Source organism: Argiope bruennichi, chromosome 11 (genome assembly GCF_947563725.1).
Source record: "Argiope bruennichi chromosome 11, qqArgBrue1.1, whole genome shotgun sequence".
NCBI classification, from domain to species: Eukaryota; Metazoa; Arthropoda; class Arachnida; order Araneae; family Araneidae; genus Argiope; species Argiope bruennichi.
The window spans coordinates 67,594,403-67,612,842 of NC_079161.1; the positions used below are offsets into that span (position 1 = coordinate 67,594,403).

At 29.4% G+C, this 18,440-nt stretch overlaps 1 protein-coding gene across 5 annotated transcripts in view; it reads right to left on the minus strand.

The window, feature by feature from the left end:
* LOC129957168 (peripheral plasma membrane protein CASK-like) overlaps nt 1–18,440 on the minus strand; it is a 666,946-nt gene that overhangs the window by 29,654 nt on the left and 618,852 nt on the right. For 3 of the 5 annotated variants that reach the window (XM_056069349.1, XM_056069354.1, XM_056069353.1), the window contains 3 exons: nt 13,845–13,930; nt 11,192–11,260; nt 3,671–3,700 (listed from right to left, as the gene is read on the minus strand). In XM_056069349.1, the coding sequence (XP_055925324.1) occupies nt 3,671–3,700; nt 11,192–11,260; nt 13,845–13,930 (185 nt within the window). The remainder of the gene's footprint in view (nt 1–3,670; nt 3,701–11,191; nt 11,261–13,844; nt 13,931–18,440) is intronic. The other 2 variants (XM_056069352.1, XM_056069351.1) reach the window with 1 other exon arrangement.

Sequence of the window (18,440 nt, forward strand, 5' to 3'; positions counted from 1 at the left end):
TTTTATACCTATAACGTTGAAATCAATACCTTCAGGCGCATGCGCTCAAGTGTTGGCTGATTTATATATCTGAAAACAGACAGTAAATGGAATTTGATATCTGTCTTTAATGCCATGATTATAGATCTATAATTTTTTTTATCCGGTGTAATGATTCAGCTTCTTCCCTGCTTGACCATGGTGACGTTTCTTTTTCCCACGCTCCATAATTAGCATCCAGACAACAGTATCAGCAATGACGACGCCCTACCGCAGTGTAAGTGCTTCCAGAAGTGCCAGGTGGTCAACCCCTTTAAAGTAAGAACATCTGGGCAATTAATGCGAGTCCAGATAAGGGACCCCACCTGCATTGTATTTGAAACAGATGTAAACCTGCATTCTTTACATTGTGGAGGGTGGCTACCCAACGGATTCCCACGGTCGACGGTAGACCAGTGAAGTTGTTGCTGAACGATTATTGGATAACCGGGAAAATGGTCCGATGTGAATGAGGGTGGGAACAGGATAAGAGTGCGAGGAGATTGGAAGAGAAGGGAGAATCGTGAACACTGAGGCAGAGAGCGGAGTGTCCGACTAGAATTCCACCCAAAAAGATTCGGTGGATCCCTGGAGCTACGCCTGTTTGCGAGAACGCTAAGAGTCGGCGAGCAGTTTCCTTGGAAGGTTTCTCCGAAAGTATTCGAGGAACTATCCTTGTTGTGTCAAATAAGAATCATTTAACCTAGAACTCATTCAACCTCGATGATGAACTGTAATGTAAATTAAGCTGTAAATAAAGAATTTGATCATAACGCTACCTTTTATTGGATCGAGACTTTACACCAGTTATACAAAGATACAAAGTTATACAAAGAAAAGGTCCCAAATTTACATTGCTTTTTCTTCACTATACCACGAAGCCTAAGATGAAACTTGTAATATTGAATGAATATATGAAAAAGTGGAAGGGAAAGCACTGTATTTACAAACAAAGGTTGAAGAATCTGAGTAAATTATTCCACAAAAAATATTTTTGTACCATCTTCAAAATTTTACTGTTTTCATTATATTAATTTCACATCGATGCAATTTTCCTTCAATTTTTATTAAATTTTCAAAATATAATGATTAATTGAATAGCTGCTACAATTTTGAAATAAGGAAATATGTACAGTGGCTCAAAAAATTGAGAGTACACTTTACTTTTACTTGATAAATTTGATTTTCAATATAAAAACACATTACCAGGAAGTGTAAACATGTTTTTATTTTTACACGTAACAAATGGTTTAATTTAGAGGAAAAATCAAAGAAAAACTTCTAAACTGAAAAATTTCAGAAGCATTTTAAATAAACATACGCAGAATTTTGCCTCAAGAAATTGAGAATACACCAATGAAATTCTTGTAATATCTCGCATAGAAAGAACGTGTCAGTATTTAGTTGCATGTCTTTTGGCTTTTATAATGGCCTCAAAACGTCGTGGTACCGATTCGATCCATTTTTGGTGGTATCTGAAGTTTTTTTTAACCCCATTCTTCTTGCACCACTGGTTTTAAATGGATTTTGTTTCTAAGTTTGTGTTTTTGGACCACTGTTTCCAGTGTGGCCCACAGATATTGAATGGTATTGATGTCGGGAGACTGTGGTGGCGTGTGTAACTGCTGTTTACAATGAAAAAGACACCATATTTCGACGTTACGAGCATTCTGTTTGGGGTCGTTGTCCTACTGAAAAATGAAATTTCCATCTAAACCCAAATTTTGAGCACTTTCCTTTATATTGCTGTGAAGTATATCCAAGTAAACCGTATCGTTTATAATGTCATCTATAAAAATTAAATTTCCTAACCCTGATGAAGCCATGCAACCTTAAATCATGAGGGAGTCACCATCATGTTTAAATGTAGGACGTAAAATTTTTGAATACAAAGCAGTATTAGGCTTTCTCCATACAGTATCATGGCTGTCACTGCCAAAAATGTTTAGTTTTCTTTCATTGCTAAATATAGATTTCTTCCAAAGGTTATTGGCCTTCAACGGATGAGTTTTTAAAAACTTCAAATGCTTTTTCTAAATTTGCATGCTGATGAACGGTTTCTCTCTAACAATGCGACTTTTATATCCAGCTTGTTTAATGGCATTTCGCACTGTTTCAGCACTTATAATTCTGCCTATGATTTGAAAAATTTCTGCAACAAGTTGGATGAACCATATGGCCGCAGCAATCTAAAGGAAAGTGTTAAAAATTTGGGTTTGGATGGAAATTTCATTTTCCCGCAGGACAACGACCCGGAAGAGAATGCACGTAACGTCAAAATACGGTGTATGTTTCATTGCAATCAGCAGCTACAAGCACCACCACACTACCCCGACATCAATGCCATTGAATATTCGTGGGCCGTACTCGAAAAAGTGGTTCAAAAACAAAAAAAATTAGAAACAAAACATATTTAAAACAAGTGTTGCAAGAAGAATGTGGTAAAATATCTTCAGATACCACCAAAAATGGGTCGAATCGGTACCACGACGTTTAGAGGCCATTATAAGAGCCAAAAGACATGCAACTTAACAGTGACACTTCGTTTCTATGCGTGATATTACAAGAATTTCATTGGTGTATTCTCAGTTTTTTGAGGCAAAATTCTGCGTATGTTTATTTAAAATGCTTCTGAAACTTTTCAATTTAGAAGTTTTTCGTTGAATTTTCTTTATTTTTACTCTAAATTAGACTATTTGTTATGTGTAAAAATAAAAGCATGTTTGCACTTCCCGAAAATGTGGTATTTAAATTGAAAGTCGGATTTATCAAGTTTCGGATTCTTGAGCCACTGTAGATATTACGCAGTTGCCCTATGATGATGATACTATGATACTATTTTTATTTTGTATGTTTATATTTTATTTTTTAAAGTATTATTTTTGAAAAATATAATTAAAAAATATTTTTTTAAATACCTTTTGCCATTTCTAGTTTGATTTTGCTGGTTTTAAAAGAAAATATGTACAGTGTTTGTAACAATTTTTCAGTTGTTGAAGAAAAAAGAAAACAAACAAAGAATGTGCCAGAATGAAAATAGCAATATATTTTCAAAATTCTGGAATTCGTTAAAATAAAACTTTAAAGCAGACGATCAACAATTTATAAACGGTAAAAATTTGTTATGGAGAAAATTAGTTATCAGCGGCTTTTAAAAATCGTTTTATTTAATTCATATTCTCATTTTTATGAAAAAAGACGTTTTAGATGATAAAAGATGTCGAGTATAATGTAATATATTTAATCACCGTGTAAGATGTGTTATATTTTATTTAAAAGTAGCTTTTGCTTTAGAATATTAGAAATAAAATTATTTAATGCTAAACGAAGCCGACATATGCGCATAAATAATTGATTGTTGAGACAAACATGAAAATTGGAAAAGGCCGGCTGTTCCGCTTAGAGGTTTAAAAAAAAATGGCCTAATAATATATTTTCTTTTTTGAAGCTTTAACGAACTCCAAACTAAAATTTGTCTCGTCGCCATTTTCATTGTGATATACATTTTCAGATGATAAATTGCATGGCTAAAACAATTTATCACCGAGAGTGGTTGATTTTAAAAACTGACAAACTCTGTCATAAACAATTTTTCAAGAGAAAGCATGCAGCAAGCTACCCACTAGCAGAGAATGGCTTTTGAGATACTTACGAGAATAGGCGGAGGGTTTATCCTGAAATACTATAGCAGCATGGAAAGAGAATAAAAAGAAAAGTTAAGTAAGGTTCAAACCCATACAGGAAATAACATTTAATCAAGAAAACCACTTGTTTACTTTGAATAAAGAGAAAACAGACATGAGTGCACAAAAGACAACCACAGAAGCTCAAAGTTCAAAAAATAAGAATTTTTATTTCAGAGTTTTCACAATACAAGTAGCTAGCCGTAAGCGAAAAAAATATGGCAGGTCATAAAGTAATCGAAAATAACAAAAATGCAATAAGTAATTGGGATGTTTTATGCAATATAGTTGAACTTGGCTAATTCGAAATGCTTTGGACTACATTATGCAATTTTTTCAATAATTCGAATTAAAGAAAATTGGGCCTAGAACAAAAAATGACATTTTAAAATTGCAGTATAAATTTATTTTTAAATTTTACGGGTTTTAATAAATAATATATAATTAATAAGTAAGCTAAACTAATTGTAATAAATAGTTATAATAGCTATTGTTTTACGATTTTTAGAACAATAGAAGAAAATAATTTAAAAATTAGGTGTATTTTATTTTTAATATTTAATTATTTTAAAGAATAATACAAAATTACTGCACAGAATGAAGTAATTGTAATAAAAAAATTTACTTTTGATAGTTTTTAAAATCAACGAATAATATTAACTGAAAAACACAGAAAGAATTTATTTTTAAAATTTATCAATTTTTATCGGTATTTCAGAATTATTACACAAACAGAAGTAATTGATTTAATAAATACATAATATGTGTGGATACCTATTAATTTTTAAAATTACATAATTAATAATTAATAAATAAATTGAAATAATTATTAATAATAATGATTAGATTTTAATAATTTTAAAAGTGATAATTTCGAAAAAGGAAATTATTTTAATGAATTAACGACATACAACACTTCAAATATTATTGAATAAAGCTTCAAAATAAAGAACAGAATTTACATGTAACATTATATTCAAAATTTTTTAAATACATTAACATTGTTTTTAACTGAACAGATATTTAAAATGTTCACTTATTATTATTAAGAATACAGCATATAAAGCTGTTGAATTAGCGAAAATCATTCCGAAAAAAAGAACCAATATTCTACAATTTTTAGTTTTTACTTTGAATGAATCAAAATAAATGAAAATTAAAAATGAAATATTAATATATATATAAACAGATAATTCTGGAACTTCATTCATTGAATTAATGGATTCATGGAACTAATTCATAGAACTAAAAATTTCATGGAACTAAAAAAAACAAACGGTATTTAAAACGTTCGAATTTGCCAAGTTCTATTCTATACAAGAATTATGACTTCAACATTAACAACTATTGTTAAAACCTTATAAATGTTTAGCAATATATGCAAATATATTCAATCAAAAACGAACATGCTATAAAATTCTAATGCCCATTTTATAATGGCATGCAATGGCATTCTACAAATTAACTCTAAATGAATATTAATAGAACAAAACACAAAATCAGAATATCAGTGGAATGCATATAATAAATGGAATGTAAATTGTATAACATTTCGCTTTCAAGCATGTATTAGATATATCAATAAGACAAAAAGAACAGGCATCTTTTTTAAAAATCTAAACAACAATTTAAAGAAACTCAACATTTCTTTTAAGATATTTCTTTAAACTTAAGTAGATACAATAAATTAAATAATGTTTTTCTCAATTTCGATTTCAAATTAATTCTGAAAGGAATAATTATGAATTTTTTATTCTTTAAATGTAAGATTAAAAATTTAAAAAAAAAAAGGTTTTTGATTTTAAGTTAATCTTAAAAATTATTAACAGAATTTTGAAGAAAACTGAATTTTTACTTAAAATAAAGTATATTTGTAAATTAATTAAAAAATGAAATAGAAGAATGATTTAAAAATGATTTCATTTATATTAAGTAGCGAAAGTCTAAAGAATTTAATTTATTGACAGTGAATAAATTAAATAAATCAGACAATATTTAAGTAATTTATAAACAATAATAGAACCATTGTTTGCATGCATAACGTGCAGGACAAAAAAATAAAACACATTTCAAAACAAAATTTAGAAATAGAATTTAAAAAACTTCATGCATTTTGCAAACAATAAATTAATAACATTCACTTATACACTAAAACAAGAAACTTACATTTTTTAAAGATAAAAGGTATTCAAAAAGCAAATATAAGAAAAGAAAAAAAAAAGCTAATTTTCATTTATTCTCCTCAGTCTTGAGATCAACTTTGAACTCTATCTACTTCTTATGATAATAGATTTTATACAAATCACAACATATTAGTAAAATTTTGGAAAATACTAATTTTTTTTTAATTTCCTGAGAAAATTAGTGTATTTTATAGGCGGTGAAATATAATTAAAAAATAAGCAAAAGAAACAACTGCTTCTAGTATTCGGAGTTCCAACTTAGGGGTATTTGGAATCTCCGGATTTTTTTTTTTTTTCGCAGCTTTTTCTCAGAATAATCTAATGTTGTGTTTTCACTTGATTTCCAAGGGCCATGTAGTTGGGCAATTTCAAATGAATATCAAATTTCTTTGATTTTCAAAAAATTATTCTTAACATTTTCTCTTATGTATTCAAATTCTTTTGTAGATCTATATAGTCCAGGTTTTTTTCTGTATTTGACTGACTGACTCCCAAATCAATTGTATGAGCAAATTTCGAATTAGAGTATTTACATTGCACTAAAAAGTTTTTCCCTTTTTACCGTTTTGTTCAAAATTACTTTTTAATACAAATTTCCAGTTTTTTTATACGTGATATACTGAAACTAATAATTAGCTGAAAGTGATTAGTAATTAAATGTTTTGCTATTTTTTTTCAAAATAATATTTATAATTAAAAATTACCTATACAGATATTATACTAAAATCAGAATAAAATATCTGGTAACGGATTAGAAAACCCCCCTCTCAGAAATCTAGTTTGGCATTGCCTTAGGAGATTACGCTGAGGCGAATAAAAAATATTCTTATTTCTTTAACATTTTTCTAAAAAAATTAGGAATGTTTCGATTAATTTAACGGTCATTAAAAATATTTCTTAATTTTTCTCAAAATTGACGTAAAAACTGAGGAGGTTGTTTGTTCCACATATTTGTTCTAATGCAAAACAATTAATCGTTAATAATAAATTATATGCACCAAAAATTAAAAAATGAACAAGCAAAATAGCAAGAGATCCATGAAATAGTAACAACAATCTAATAACAAAATTCTCCTATTTATTTAACATTAAAAAAAATCTAAAAATGCTTCGATTAACATAATGGCCATTAAAAAATTGTGTTTAATTTTTCCAGAAGTTGACGCTAAAACTAAGATATATTTGTTCGATAAGATCATTATTTGTTTTAGGGCAAAACAGTTCTAAATTAAACTTCAATAATCAATAATATTCACCAAAAAGTTTTTTAAAAAAACAAGCTAGAAGTTTATTTTTATGATTTTTCTGAGACAAAATGTAAAAAAATATTTATGATAAAAATATATAAAATTTAAAGCAAAAATATGACACTCTAAACAAACAAAGAGTTTTTAAATTATGGACATTTACTCTTTTAATAAAAATATGCTTCAGTTTTAATTCTATTTAATATACGAATGGCACACAAAAACACAATACAAACACACATAAAATAAAAACAAATATAATATTTAACAACATGGCAAGGTATGGCTTTCTGTCTATTATCGGTTTCTAGTTCAAATTTTGGTTTTAAATTCATGGCACACGATAATAAACAAAAGAAAAATAAAATAAAAAATGAATGTTTGATATTTTTATTAATAAAGTTATTGAAATAATAATTTAGAAATTATATTCGACGAAAGTCGTCAATATAAATTTCTTCAAGTTACTAGGAATTCAGAATAAGAATTGCAATTATTTTTTTTTCTACATTTTTGTGTAAATTTTTTCAAAATATTTTTGTAATCTCATACATAATATATAAAATCACCAATTCATATTAGTAATAAGGTAAGACGCCTTTTAAGTTTTAAGTGTTAAAGAGTGGAATTAAGACTTTTTTTATTATTTTCTTTTGAAAAAATGTTTTTTTGTGTTACTTCGTACATAAGTTACATTAAAATTTCATTTTTTTCATTTTTTATAGCTCTTTATTACAGCATAAATTTATCACTCCTAAAAGTCAACGATTTTTTTACCTTTCCTTTTTTCATAAGACCTTCTTTAATTGTTGTTCATTTACTATATTAGCTTTTAATCATTAATTATTATTATTATTATTTGCTGCTTTTCATTGATACACATTTTTATTCTTTAAACGTAATTGTAACTTTTTTATCGTTATTGTTCGTATACAATTTTTCTTTCTTTACTGTGACACAAATAAACTACATTTTAAATACAACAGTTATTTTTAATAATCATTTCTATCTATGACGCTTCTTTACTGTTTTTCATTGTAAAACGATGTTATTATTTATTCAAGAGTACTCTGACTTTTATCATCATTATTTATATAGAACATAGCTTTAATTATTTTTTAATGGTGATACAGATTTATTATTCCTTAAATACAGTAATAACTTTTATTAGTATTTATGATATTTCCTTACTATTTTTCATTATGATACATTTTTATTTAAATTCAACACTAACTTTTATCATTATTGTTAATTTAAGATATTTATTTTGTGCTTTTTTTTATTGTAGTGAACACATATTTATTGTCTTAAAATAAACATTAACTTTTTTCATTATTATTGATTAAAGAATATTCTACCACAAACATTTTATGAATTGAATACGATTTTAAACTAAAAACTCGATTACAGAATCTAGGCATAAACAGTTATCGATTTTATAAAATATTTACTTGATGGGAAATGAGATTTATTGAGAAAATAAGGAGAAAATAACCAATCTGAATGGCATTTGATCATATACAAACTTTTTTTGGCACAAAAATGGTTTGATCTGTCTTCATCTATTTAAAATGACCTTCTTTAAATTAAATATTTTATATCGTTACAAAAAAAAATCGAGATTAAATGTTTCGTCTTCAAGACTTACTTAACATTCAGTTAATGTTTTGATCGTCTTGTTTAATAGAAGATGATTTAAAATTCAAAGTACAAACTGTTATGAAAAGTAGAAAATAAAGAACATTCTCACAGAAAAATGGAACGCTAACCGAATGAATTAGAAGGCGCTGCTGATCAACGTTGTACTTGGATTCTCACTTCAGTCATTTAAGTTTTTTGATTGTATATGAAGGATATAAAACAATTAACGGATATTAAGATGGTGGATGCTTCAATTTTGAGTCAAGACTATGCATTGTCACTTCACATGTTACTCGAGTATCTCCTACCTTATTCGTACGCAGAAAGCTTTCAGCTAAAAAGTCTTATGTGAATCTGGTTGGATTATATACAGTGGCTCAAAAAATTGAGAGCACACCTTACGTTTACTTCATAAATGCGACTTTCAATGTAAATAACACATTAACGGAAAGTGCAAACTTGTTTTTATTTTTACACATAACAAATGGTTTAATTTAGAGTAAAAATAAAGAAAAATTAACGAAAAATTTCTAAATTGAAAATTTTTAGAAGCATTTTAAATAAACATACGCAGAATTTTGCCTCAAAAAATTGAGAATACACCAATGAAATTTTTGCAATATCACGCATAGAAACAAAGTGTCACTATTAAATTGCATGTCTTTTGGCTCTTATAATGGTCTCTAAACGTCGTGGTACCGATTTGACCCATTTTTGGTGGTATCTGAAGATATTTTACCCCATTCTTCTTGCACCACTTGTTTTAAATGGGTTTTGTTTCTAATTTTGTGTTTTTGAACCCCCTTTTCGGGTATGGCCCACGAATATTCAATGGCATTGATGTCAGGGTACCGTGGTGGTGTGTGTAACTGTTGTTTACAATGAAAAAGACATCATATTTTGACGTTACGTGCATTCTGTTTGGGGTCGTTGTCCTGCTGGAAAATGGAATTTCCATATAAACCCAAATTTTTAACACTTTCCTTTAGATTGCTGCTACCATATGGTTCATCCAACTTGTTGCAGAAACTTTTCAAATCATAGGCAGAAGTGTAAGTGCTGAAACTGTGCTAAATGCCATTAAACAAGCTGGATATAAAAGTAGCATTGTTAGAGAGAAACTGTTCACATGCTTGCAAATGCAGAAAAAGCATTTAAAGTTTGCAAAAACTCATCAATTGAAGACCAATAACCTTTGGAAGAGATCTATATTTAGTTATGAAAGAAACCTCAACATTTTTGGCAATGACAACCATCTTACTGTATGGAGAAAGCCTAATACTGCTTTGTATCCAAAAAAATTTACGTCCTACAGTTAAACATGATGGTGACTCCGTGATGATTTGAGGTTACATGGCTTCATCCGGGGTAAGAAATTTAATTTTTATCGATAACATTATAAATGATACGGTTTACTTGGATATACTTCTCAGCAATCTAAAGAAAAGTGCTAAAAATTTGGGTTTAGATGGAAATTTCCTTTTCCAGTAAGACAACGATCCCAAACAGAATACACGTAACTTCAAAATATAGTGTCTTTTTCATTGTAAATAGCAGTTACACACACCACCACAGTACCCCGACATCAATGCCATTGAATATTCGTGGGCCATACCCGAAAAAGGGGTTCAAAAACACAAAATTAGAAACAAAACGCATTTAAAACAAGTGGTGCAAGAAGAATGGGGTAAAATATTTTCAAATACCACCAAAAATGGGTCAAATCGGTACCATGACGTTTAGAGGCCATTATAAGAGCCAAAAGACATGCAATTTAATAGTGACAATTTATTTCTATGCGTGATATTGCAAAAATTTCATTGGTGTATTCTCAATTTTTTGAGGGAAAATTCTGCGTATGTTTATTTAAAATGCTTCTGAAAATTTTCAATTTAGAAATTTTTTGTTGATTTTTCTTTATTTTTACTCTAAATTAAACCATTTGTTATGTGTAAAAATAAAATCATGTTTGCGCTTCCCGGTAATGTGTTATTTATATTAAAAGTCGGATTTATGAAGTAAAAGTAAAGTGTACTCTCAATTTTTTGAGCCACTGTATATATAGCTCTTCCACTTCTCTAATAGTTTGCACATTGAATTTTGAAGCACGACATTTTCTATTTAAAATGCATTAGAAAATATTAAAACTACGGAAAAAAAAGCAAGCATAAGATATAATCACTAAAACATTCAGTAATATTTAAACTAAGTAAATTGTAGGGATTAAGATATTTGTTATACTATCATATGTTAATTAACAAAACATTCACTTTAAGTAAACAAAAGATTTAAGCCGACCCATTAATGACCAGCATTTTGCTTTAAAGGAGTAGCAAATATGAGAATCTTAGCTGGCCACCAATCCTTGACAGACTTGTCGTATGAGTTCAGGCAATTCATTAGCATACAAAAACTTTACCTCGCAAGGGGGCGGGGCGCTGCGATAGCTTGGAACGATCTTGAAGGTCACGCTGCCACGGGCTTCACGCTGCAAAAGAATAAAAGGTCTAAGTCAATTAATGGAAGCAAAATATTCACAAGATAATATTATTGATAAAAACATAAGATAATAACGTCATTTCAGAAGGATGTCCGAAAAGCCACGAGCACATTAAAATATTACTGGAAAAAACAACAACTAGAAAATATAAGAAAAAAAAAACGAATTTGATAGTTCTTATGTTCAATGGGACTATTGAAGTTAATAAGTCTTGATGTGAGTTCCCTTGATTGGGCATACGTGTCCAAAAGCATTTACAGTATCTGCGGAATTATGAATGGAAAAGGAACAATGTGTTGCGCAGATTTAAATACCGCAAATTCGTGCAACTTGTTCTGGTTTACACAATTTTTCATACAATCTCTCATGAAAAAAATAATATGAATTTAAATATGAAGATTTCTTGATATGATAACTGTTTGGAACGTTCTCATACAATCCACAATAGGCTACACCTAGCGCCATCTATCGGTTTCTGAGAAGTAATAATAAAGGGAAATGAAATTTCAGGTGCCGGATTAATAATGCATGTTATCGAAAACACATTTTTGTTATTAGAGTTTTTTATATTTTTTATTTTTGCGTAATATTCTAATATATTTGATGCTTCTCGGATATCCTCTATATTTTATGCATATAGTTAGAGATACATAATCCGCGATTTTTTGAATAACAAATAATATTGCTATTGTTATTTTTAAATATGCGTTCCAAATATCTGTTATTTCAATCATATTATTAATTTAAATTTATTACTTAATATTAAATATAAAATTTATTAATTGTAATTAATACTTAATTTACTAATTTAAGTAACGTGTGATGGAATTAATTTATCTGTTTCAGCTTACTTCTTAAATTTTATTTTTTACACAAAACTATTTATTTAATTTATTTATTAGAGTGAACCATTTTCTGGAAAAGGTGAGTTAAAAATATATGTCATTTCTTTAAAATGTTTACTTTAGTTTTATATTTTACCAATAGATGGCGCCAGCAGTAAACAGAATACATGTAATCAAAGTCAATCATGTCAAGAGCAATTTAAAATGATCTGTATGGAATAGTGCATCATCAAATACGAATATCGGTCACTCCCGTAAAGTGGAGCGGTGACTTCGTACTTTCCAGTGAAGCTTCGCACTTTCCGGTGAAATCACCGCTCCGATAAATTTCAGTGATATGCAATTCAATGATACGATACGATAATTCCAATAACCGGTCCGTTCACTTTTCAATCCAATCACAGATTTCTTTCGAGAGCTTCCATTGTAGAGATCGTATCGATTGTTACTTTCCAATGAAGTCACCGCTCCGGCTAATTTCAGTGATATCGTATCGATTGATACTTTCTATTGTGATCCAAAACCTGTAATCGAAATATCACCAGTAAGATCGTATCAAGGATTTGAATCACACCCCTCTTTGAAAAGTATTGATCACTTGTATTTGTGACTTTTTGATATTGGTTACGTAATAACCGCTCTTAAAATATTCGTCATCTCTACATATAGTTGAGTTTCATATTTTTGTCTCGAAATTATGATTGTTGTCATTTAAAAGCATTATTGGAAGTTTAATATCAGCATGAAGTTTTTATACAGAAAATAAACATAAAAGGAGACTCCTTCTTAGAGATTACTGGATAAATTAAATACAATAAAAAGCAGAATTAATAATCACACTTCCACATTACGCTAAAAGTAAAGTTTTTTTTTTATTTTAATTATTTTCTATTTTTTAGTAATTAATTTTAAAAATATAATGGAATCTTGAAATCAATAAATTTACAAATTCACTGGTAGATGGCGCCACACATATATGATCAAAATTTAATTAAATTATTGGGTTGACTGATAAATGAAGTATTGGAAATATTACAATAGAGTTTTATCTTCTAAAATACACAATTGCATAAAATTTCAAAACTTTAGCATATATAATAAAGATACAAAATTTCATCTTTATTTTGGTTTGGTTTTAAGGTTCAAGAGCCGTATTTGTTCATGTGCGTCAATTTCATTTTTAGAAATGCGAAAAAGTAAATATAAATAAAAGTGTGCAATAACAATATCCAATCTATTAGTTATTATTACAGAGATATAGTAACAGTTATTTTTATATATTAGTTGAGGATCATTCAAATTGTTTAAAGGTAAAATTATAGACGAAACTTATTATTTTGCCACGATAAATAATTTTGAACATAATTCTAATATGTACAAAAGAGAGTATTATAATAAATATTGGAGCTGACAAACTTTATTTTTAAATTGCAAATAATCAATATTTTGAATAAAAAATGTATGCTTAAAACGGAAACTGATCAGTTTTTTTAGAACTCCTCCTGAAACCCTAAGATGTTGTTCAAACTCATTTCTCATGTTTTGTAACGCAAGGTATTTCCAACGTGCATTTTGATTGCTCTTTGCACACATTATGCTGGCTATCAACATCTGTACACTTAGTTGCATAGCGACTGCTAAAAAGATGCTATCGCACCACAATTTTTTTTTTAAAAATTAGATACTGTGGGAAAAATACAGAAAAAGTTTTTCAAAATTTTACTTACAAGCATCCTTTGTAAACTTTCGACGGATTGGTTGGCGACGCTCACTCCATTGATTTCTCTTATTTCATCGCCAACATGCAGGGTTGCTATAAAAAAACGTAAGCAAAACGCTTAATAATTTATACAATACAATACAATACTTATGACAGAAACAAAAGAAACAATATTTAAATGGAAAAATTAAACTGGGAAAGAGCAATACTGAACTGTAAAGGAGTAACACTGAACTGGAAAAGAGCAGCACTAAACTCGGAAAGAGCAATACTGAACTAGGAAAGAGCAATACTGAAATGTAAAGGAGTAGCACTGAACTGGAAAAGAGCATCACTAAACTCGGAAACAGCAGCACTAAACTGGAAAATAGCAATACTGAACTGTAAAGGAGTAGCACTAAACTGGAAAAGAGCAGCACTAAACTGGAAAAGAGCAGCACTAAACTGGGAAAGAGCAATACAGAATAGTAAAGAAGTAGCACTTAACTGGAAAATAGCAGCACTAAACTGGGAAAGAGCAATACTGAAGTGGAAAGGAGTAGCACTGAACTGGAAAAATGAAATTATTTTTCCAATTCAAGGTCACATTGGTGGATGTGATTATTTTCAAGTCCTTCTTATGAAGAATCTTTTAAGTATTCGGAAGAAACATAAATCTGAATTATATTCACATTTTTTTTTTTTGACCATCGTCCTATTTTAGAACTAGAGTATGCAGAGTTTAGGGTTGCGGCGACCATGAAATGAGGGCTCGGTGTCGGAACTAAAAGATCCCGGTTCGAAATCTATCAATGATGTGCAATCCTGTGTTCACGTTAAATCCAACATCGAGTAAAATCAAACATCTTCTCGTCAGTACAATGGCTAAATAGGGAATGGAAATGTGCTGATTCAGGTGCCATCCTCATGATTAAAAATTGATCAGGATTAAAAATTAAAAGGGTTGATCACAAAATAGCCCTTTTATTGCTAATAATATGATTTTACGTAATTGATTTAATAATGGAGTGCTTTATATTTTCTTTCAGGCGATATAAATGTTATAACAGTGGATGGTTTTTTCCACATTTGGACAGGTACATGCACTTCATCACTGAACTATTTGAATTTCAACAATCATCTCTCTTGGACTAATCTGACTGAGCGGGCACTTTTACTCCATTGGCATAGAGAGTTGTGGTATTCAGGTGGTAAGGTGTCGGCTTCGATGGTAAGGTGTCTGGGCCTGAAGGCTCCAGATTCGAAACCTGATTTTACTAAAAAAAACACTCCAGCCTTATAAATGGATCTATGCATATTAAATCCGTTTGGTTCAAATGTATTCCCTCTGATGTGGAGCGAAAGTTTGTAGAGAAGACAGTTTCACCTCATGTAGCCGTCTTCATTATATGCTCATGTTTCATAATTATTGTTGGTTTTTAAAAAAGTCCTAATCTGATTTCAAAACGTGACATTCATATAACTAAACCAAACCAAAATAACTGCCCAAATGTATCACCTTGTAATACATCTGGTTTATTTCTAATGAATAATGATAATTATATGCATCCTCACGAATTGTAGGAAGGAACGGATATGATTCCATAATTTTCGAAAAAAAGAATAACTTATTTCTTATTCCTCAACCAGAATTTCCGTTTTAATAATTTACTTATTTCAGACCTACAATGTAGATGTTAAAGACAGTTTTTTTTAACCGATGATGGAACGACAAAAAAGTACCAGAATACAATAAAAGGAGAACATATATCCCATTATTAGATTTAAATGAGAACATCTAACCCATTATTAGATTTAAAATATGTAGACCCATAATTAGATTACAACAAATTTACATGTTCATATGATGGACCCATAATTAGATTAATTGAGAACATCTAACCCATTATTAGATTTAAGAGACGACACTTTCAAAGTGAAAATTTATGTTATGTATGATCTATTTATACATTAAGATGTTGAATCGTCGATTTTTGATGAAATTATCGAATTTTTTTTCTCCTTAAATATTCTTAAGCTCTAAACAACTTTCTTTATAAAATCATTTGAATTTTGTTTTTACTGTCATTCTTTAGAAAATTAAATCCGCCTTTATATTCGCATAATTTGCAATTTAAAGGTAGTTTACATCCTTAATTGCTATTCTGTCAAATTCCAAATTTTGGTGAAATCTTCGTTCAAAAAAAAAAAAAAAAAGAAAAAAAAGATTTTCTAACGTTACAAATTTGTAGTACTACTTTCCTACCCAGTTAGTTCCATTGCAGAGAAGACAGTTTTACAAATATCTCTAACGGATACTGGATGAATGTTGGGTCAATGACTTTGGTTCATGGCGAAGAATTTGACAAAAATGAAGGACAAAACATATTCCAGAATCTTGGCGATATCATCATTAGATCTCGAATTTCAGAGTTTGTTCTAGAATCCCCTTTCGCATCTTAAGGAAACTAAGCCGAGAGACAGAGTTGAAAGGAGTCTGTCAGAACGGATGTCCTTTTCTTCACTGGACACGGTCCATTCCCGACATACCTACACAGATTCCATCTGGCCAACTCTCCTTACTGTAGCTGTGGGGAGATAGGATCCCCAATTCACTATGCCACCGAATGCCTACTGACTCTGTCAGGGCACATGAGAAAGCCAGAAACAAGTCTCGAAGAAGAATGGTACAGGAGAGTTGCATCGAATACCCTTTCACGTGGCAAGATCCACTCCATAGTAAACCATATTCACAAATACCAAGACCTATTCAAGACTACACATTAGCTGAGACCAAAATGCCACATGTCAAAATCAGCCGAAATTATAACTTCAAAAGTCCCTCAAAAGTGCAGTTCTCGCGAAGGAAATCAAAACCACAGGATTCAGACGGACGCCACAGATTTCTGACTCTTTAGTGATTACTTATATGCTAATATATGTCATACAGATATTCTCAATGTAATTTATCAATTTTTCAGTTAGTAATCTCATTTCCCTGTAAGTTCAACTCAAAGTCACCATTTGTTTAAGTATTCTTTTCCCCTCTATCCAGTTATTACATCACCAAAAAATTGAATATAGTCATGTAGGATTTGACACCAATGTGATTCTCTCTGGAGAACCCTGGATGGTCTGTCGTCTCTTTCTTTCTATCTTCTTTTTTTTTTTTCCCTTCCATCTTGTGCTCATCCAACTGGTTAGATAACTTAGTGTTATAGGCACCGGGGGCACAGGATGGCGTTATGTTATGTTATGTATTAGTAGCCGAACTGAGAGAGAGTAGTTGAGCGAAGTCTCATTTTGAACTGTTGGTCTCCTGCAAGAGCTGTTGTGCTGAAAGAGCTGTTTCTTGTGTAAGCTTTCGGTATGTTTTGGAATTGTACATCTGTGTTTTTGTGTAGTAAAAAAAGCGTCTTTATTTAGTATAGAACTTGTTTGACTTTTCATCGTATGCTACAGAATGGATTGGATTTTTTTTTTGGGGGGGGGAATAATAAATTAAAATCGAATTCATATTTTTGTTCAAATGATTTCATTATGTTCTACTATTCAATATTTCAATATATTACTTCAATATATTTCAATATATTTTTTGTACCGTTTTTTGTATCGGAATGGAATATTATTTTGTACCGTTTTTTGTACCAGAATAAGCCATTACTGATGTAAAAAGGTCTTTATAATCTCTTTAATGCTTTTCAGTGCGAAAGAAGTGGAAAATTTTATACTATTTTTCAGTTGAACTCTAATATAAAAAGATTGGATATTAATAGAACTTATTTTTTCGTTCAAGAAGTAGCTAATACTTTTTTTTAACTATCTGCTAATTAAACTTATCTATTTATCAAATAATCAAATCATTTGATAAATAGAAGGTCTAAAATAAAATGTTTTTCTTTATACCTCATTTTAGCCAAGTATTCATTTTTTTACGATTTTCGCAATACGTTTGATTTTTAACTGATATATTTTTGATTTTATATGTGTTTTTTCAACCTATTTTACATAAAGATTCAGGAGTATAAGGTCTTAAAACATAAACTTTCTAAAACTTTATTCATAACGTATATACATAATTTAAGATATTAATTAGTATTAATATAATTAATAAAATCATTAAACATTTTATACAAAAAAATAAATTAGTTTTGTTGATGGTGGGAATTTTTTCATGGCAAGATCCACAGGAATCATTCTACTTGAATTCGAATAAGAAAATGCTTCACAATTTCATTTAAGATACGTGACTAGGTTTTGGAATAAAAAAATTTGAAAAACATTCGAAAATAGTTATATTTTTGAATATTTACATAAGAAAGGATTTAAAAACGTCTAAGAAACAAAACTATTCCAATTAAGTGGTAAACGTTTTTTAAAAATTGAAAAATATAGCTTTTTTTTCTCGGCTAAAAAAGGTATAAAGCAAATTCTTCTAATTTAGAGGTTAATTTAATTATTTAATTAAACTTATGCAGATAATTTAAGAAATATATTATATTATTCTTGAACTAAAAATAAGCATTCTTTAAATATTGGGATTCGACTGATAAATAACATGAAATTTTCAATTTTTTTCCACATTGTGAAGTACTAAAACAACGACATAATATTTCTAAATGAA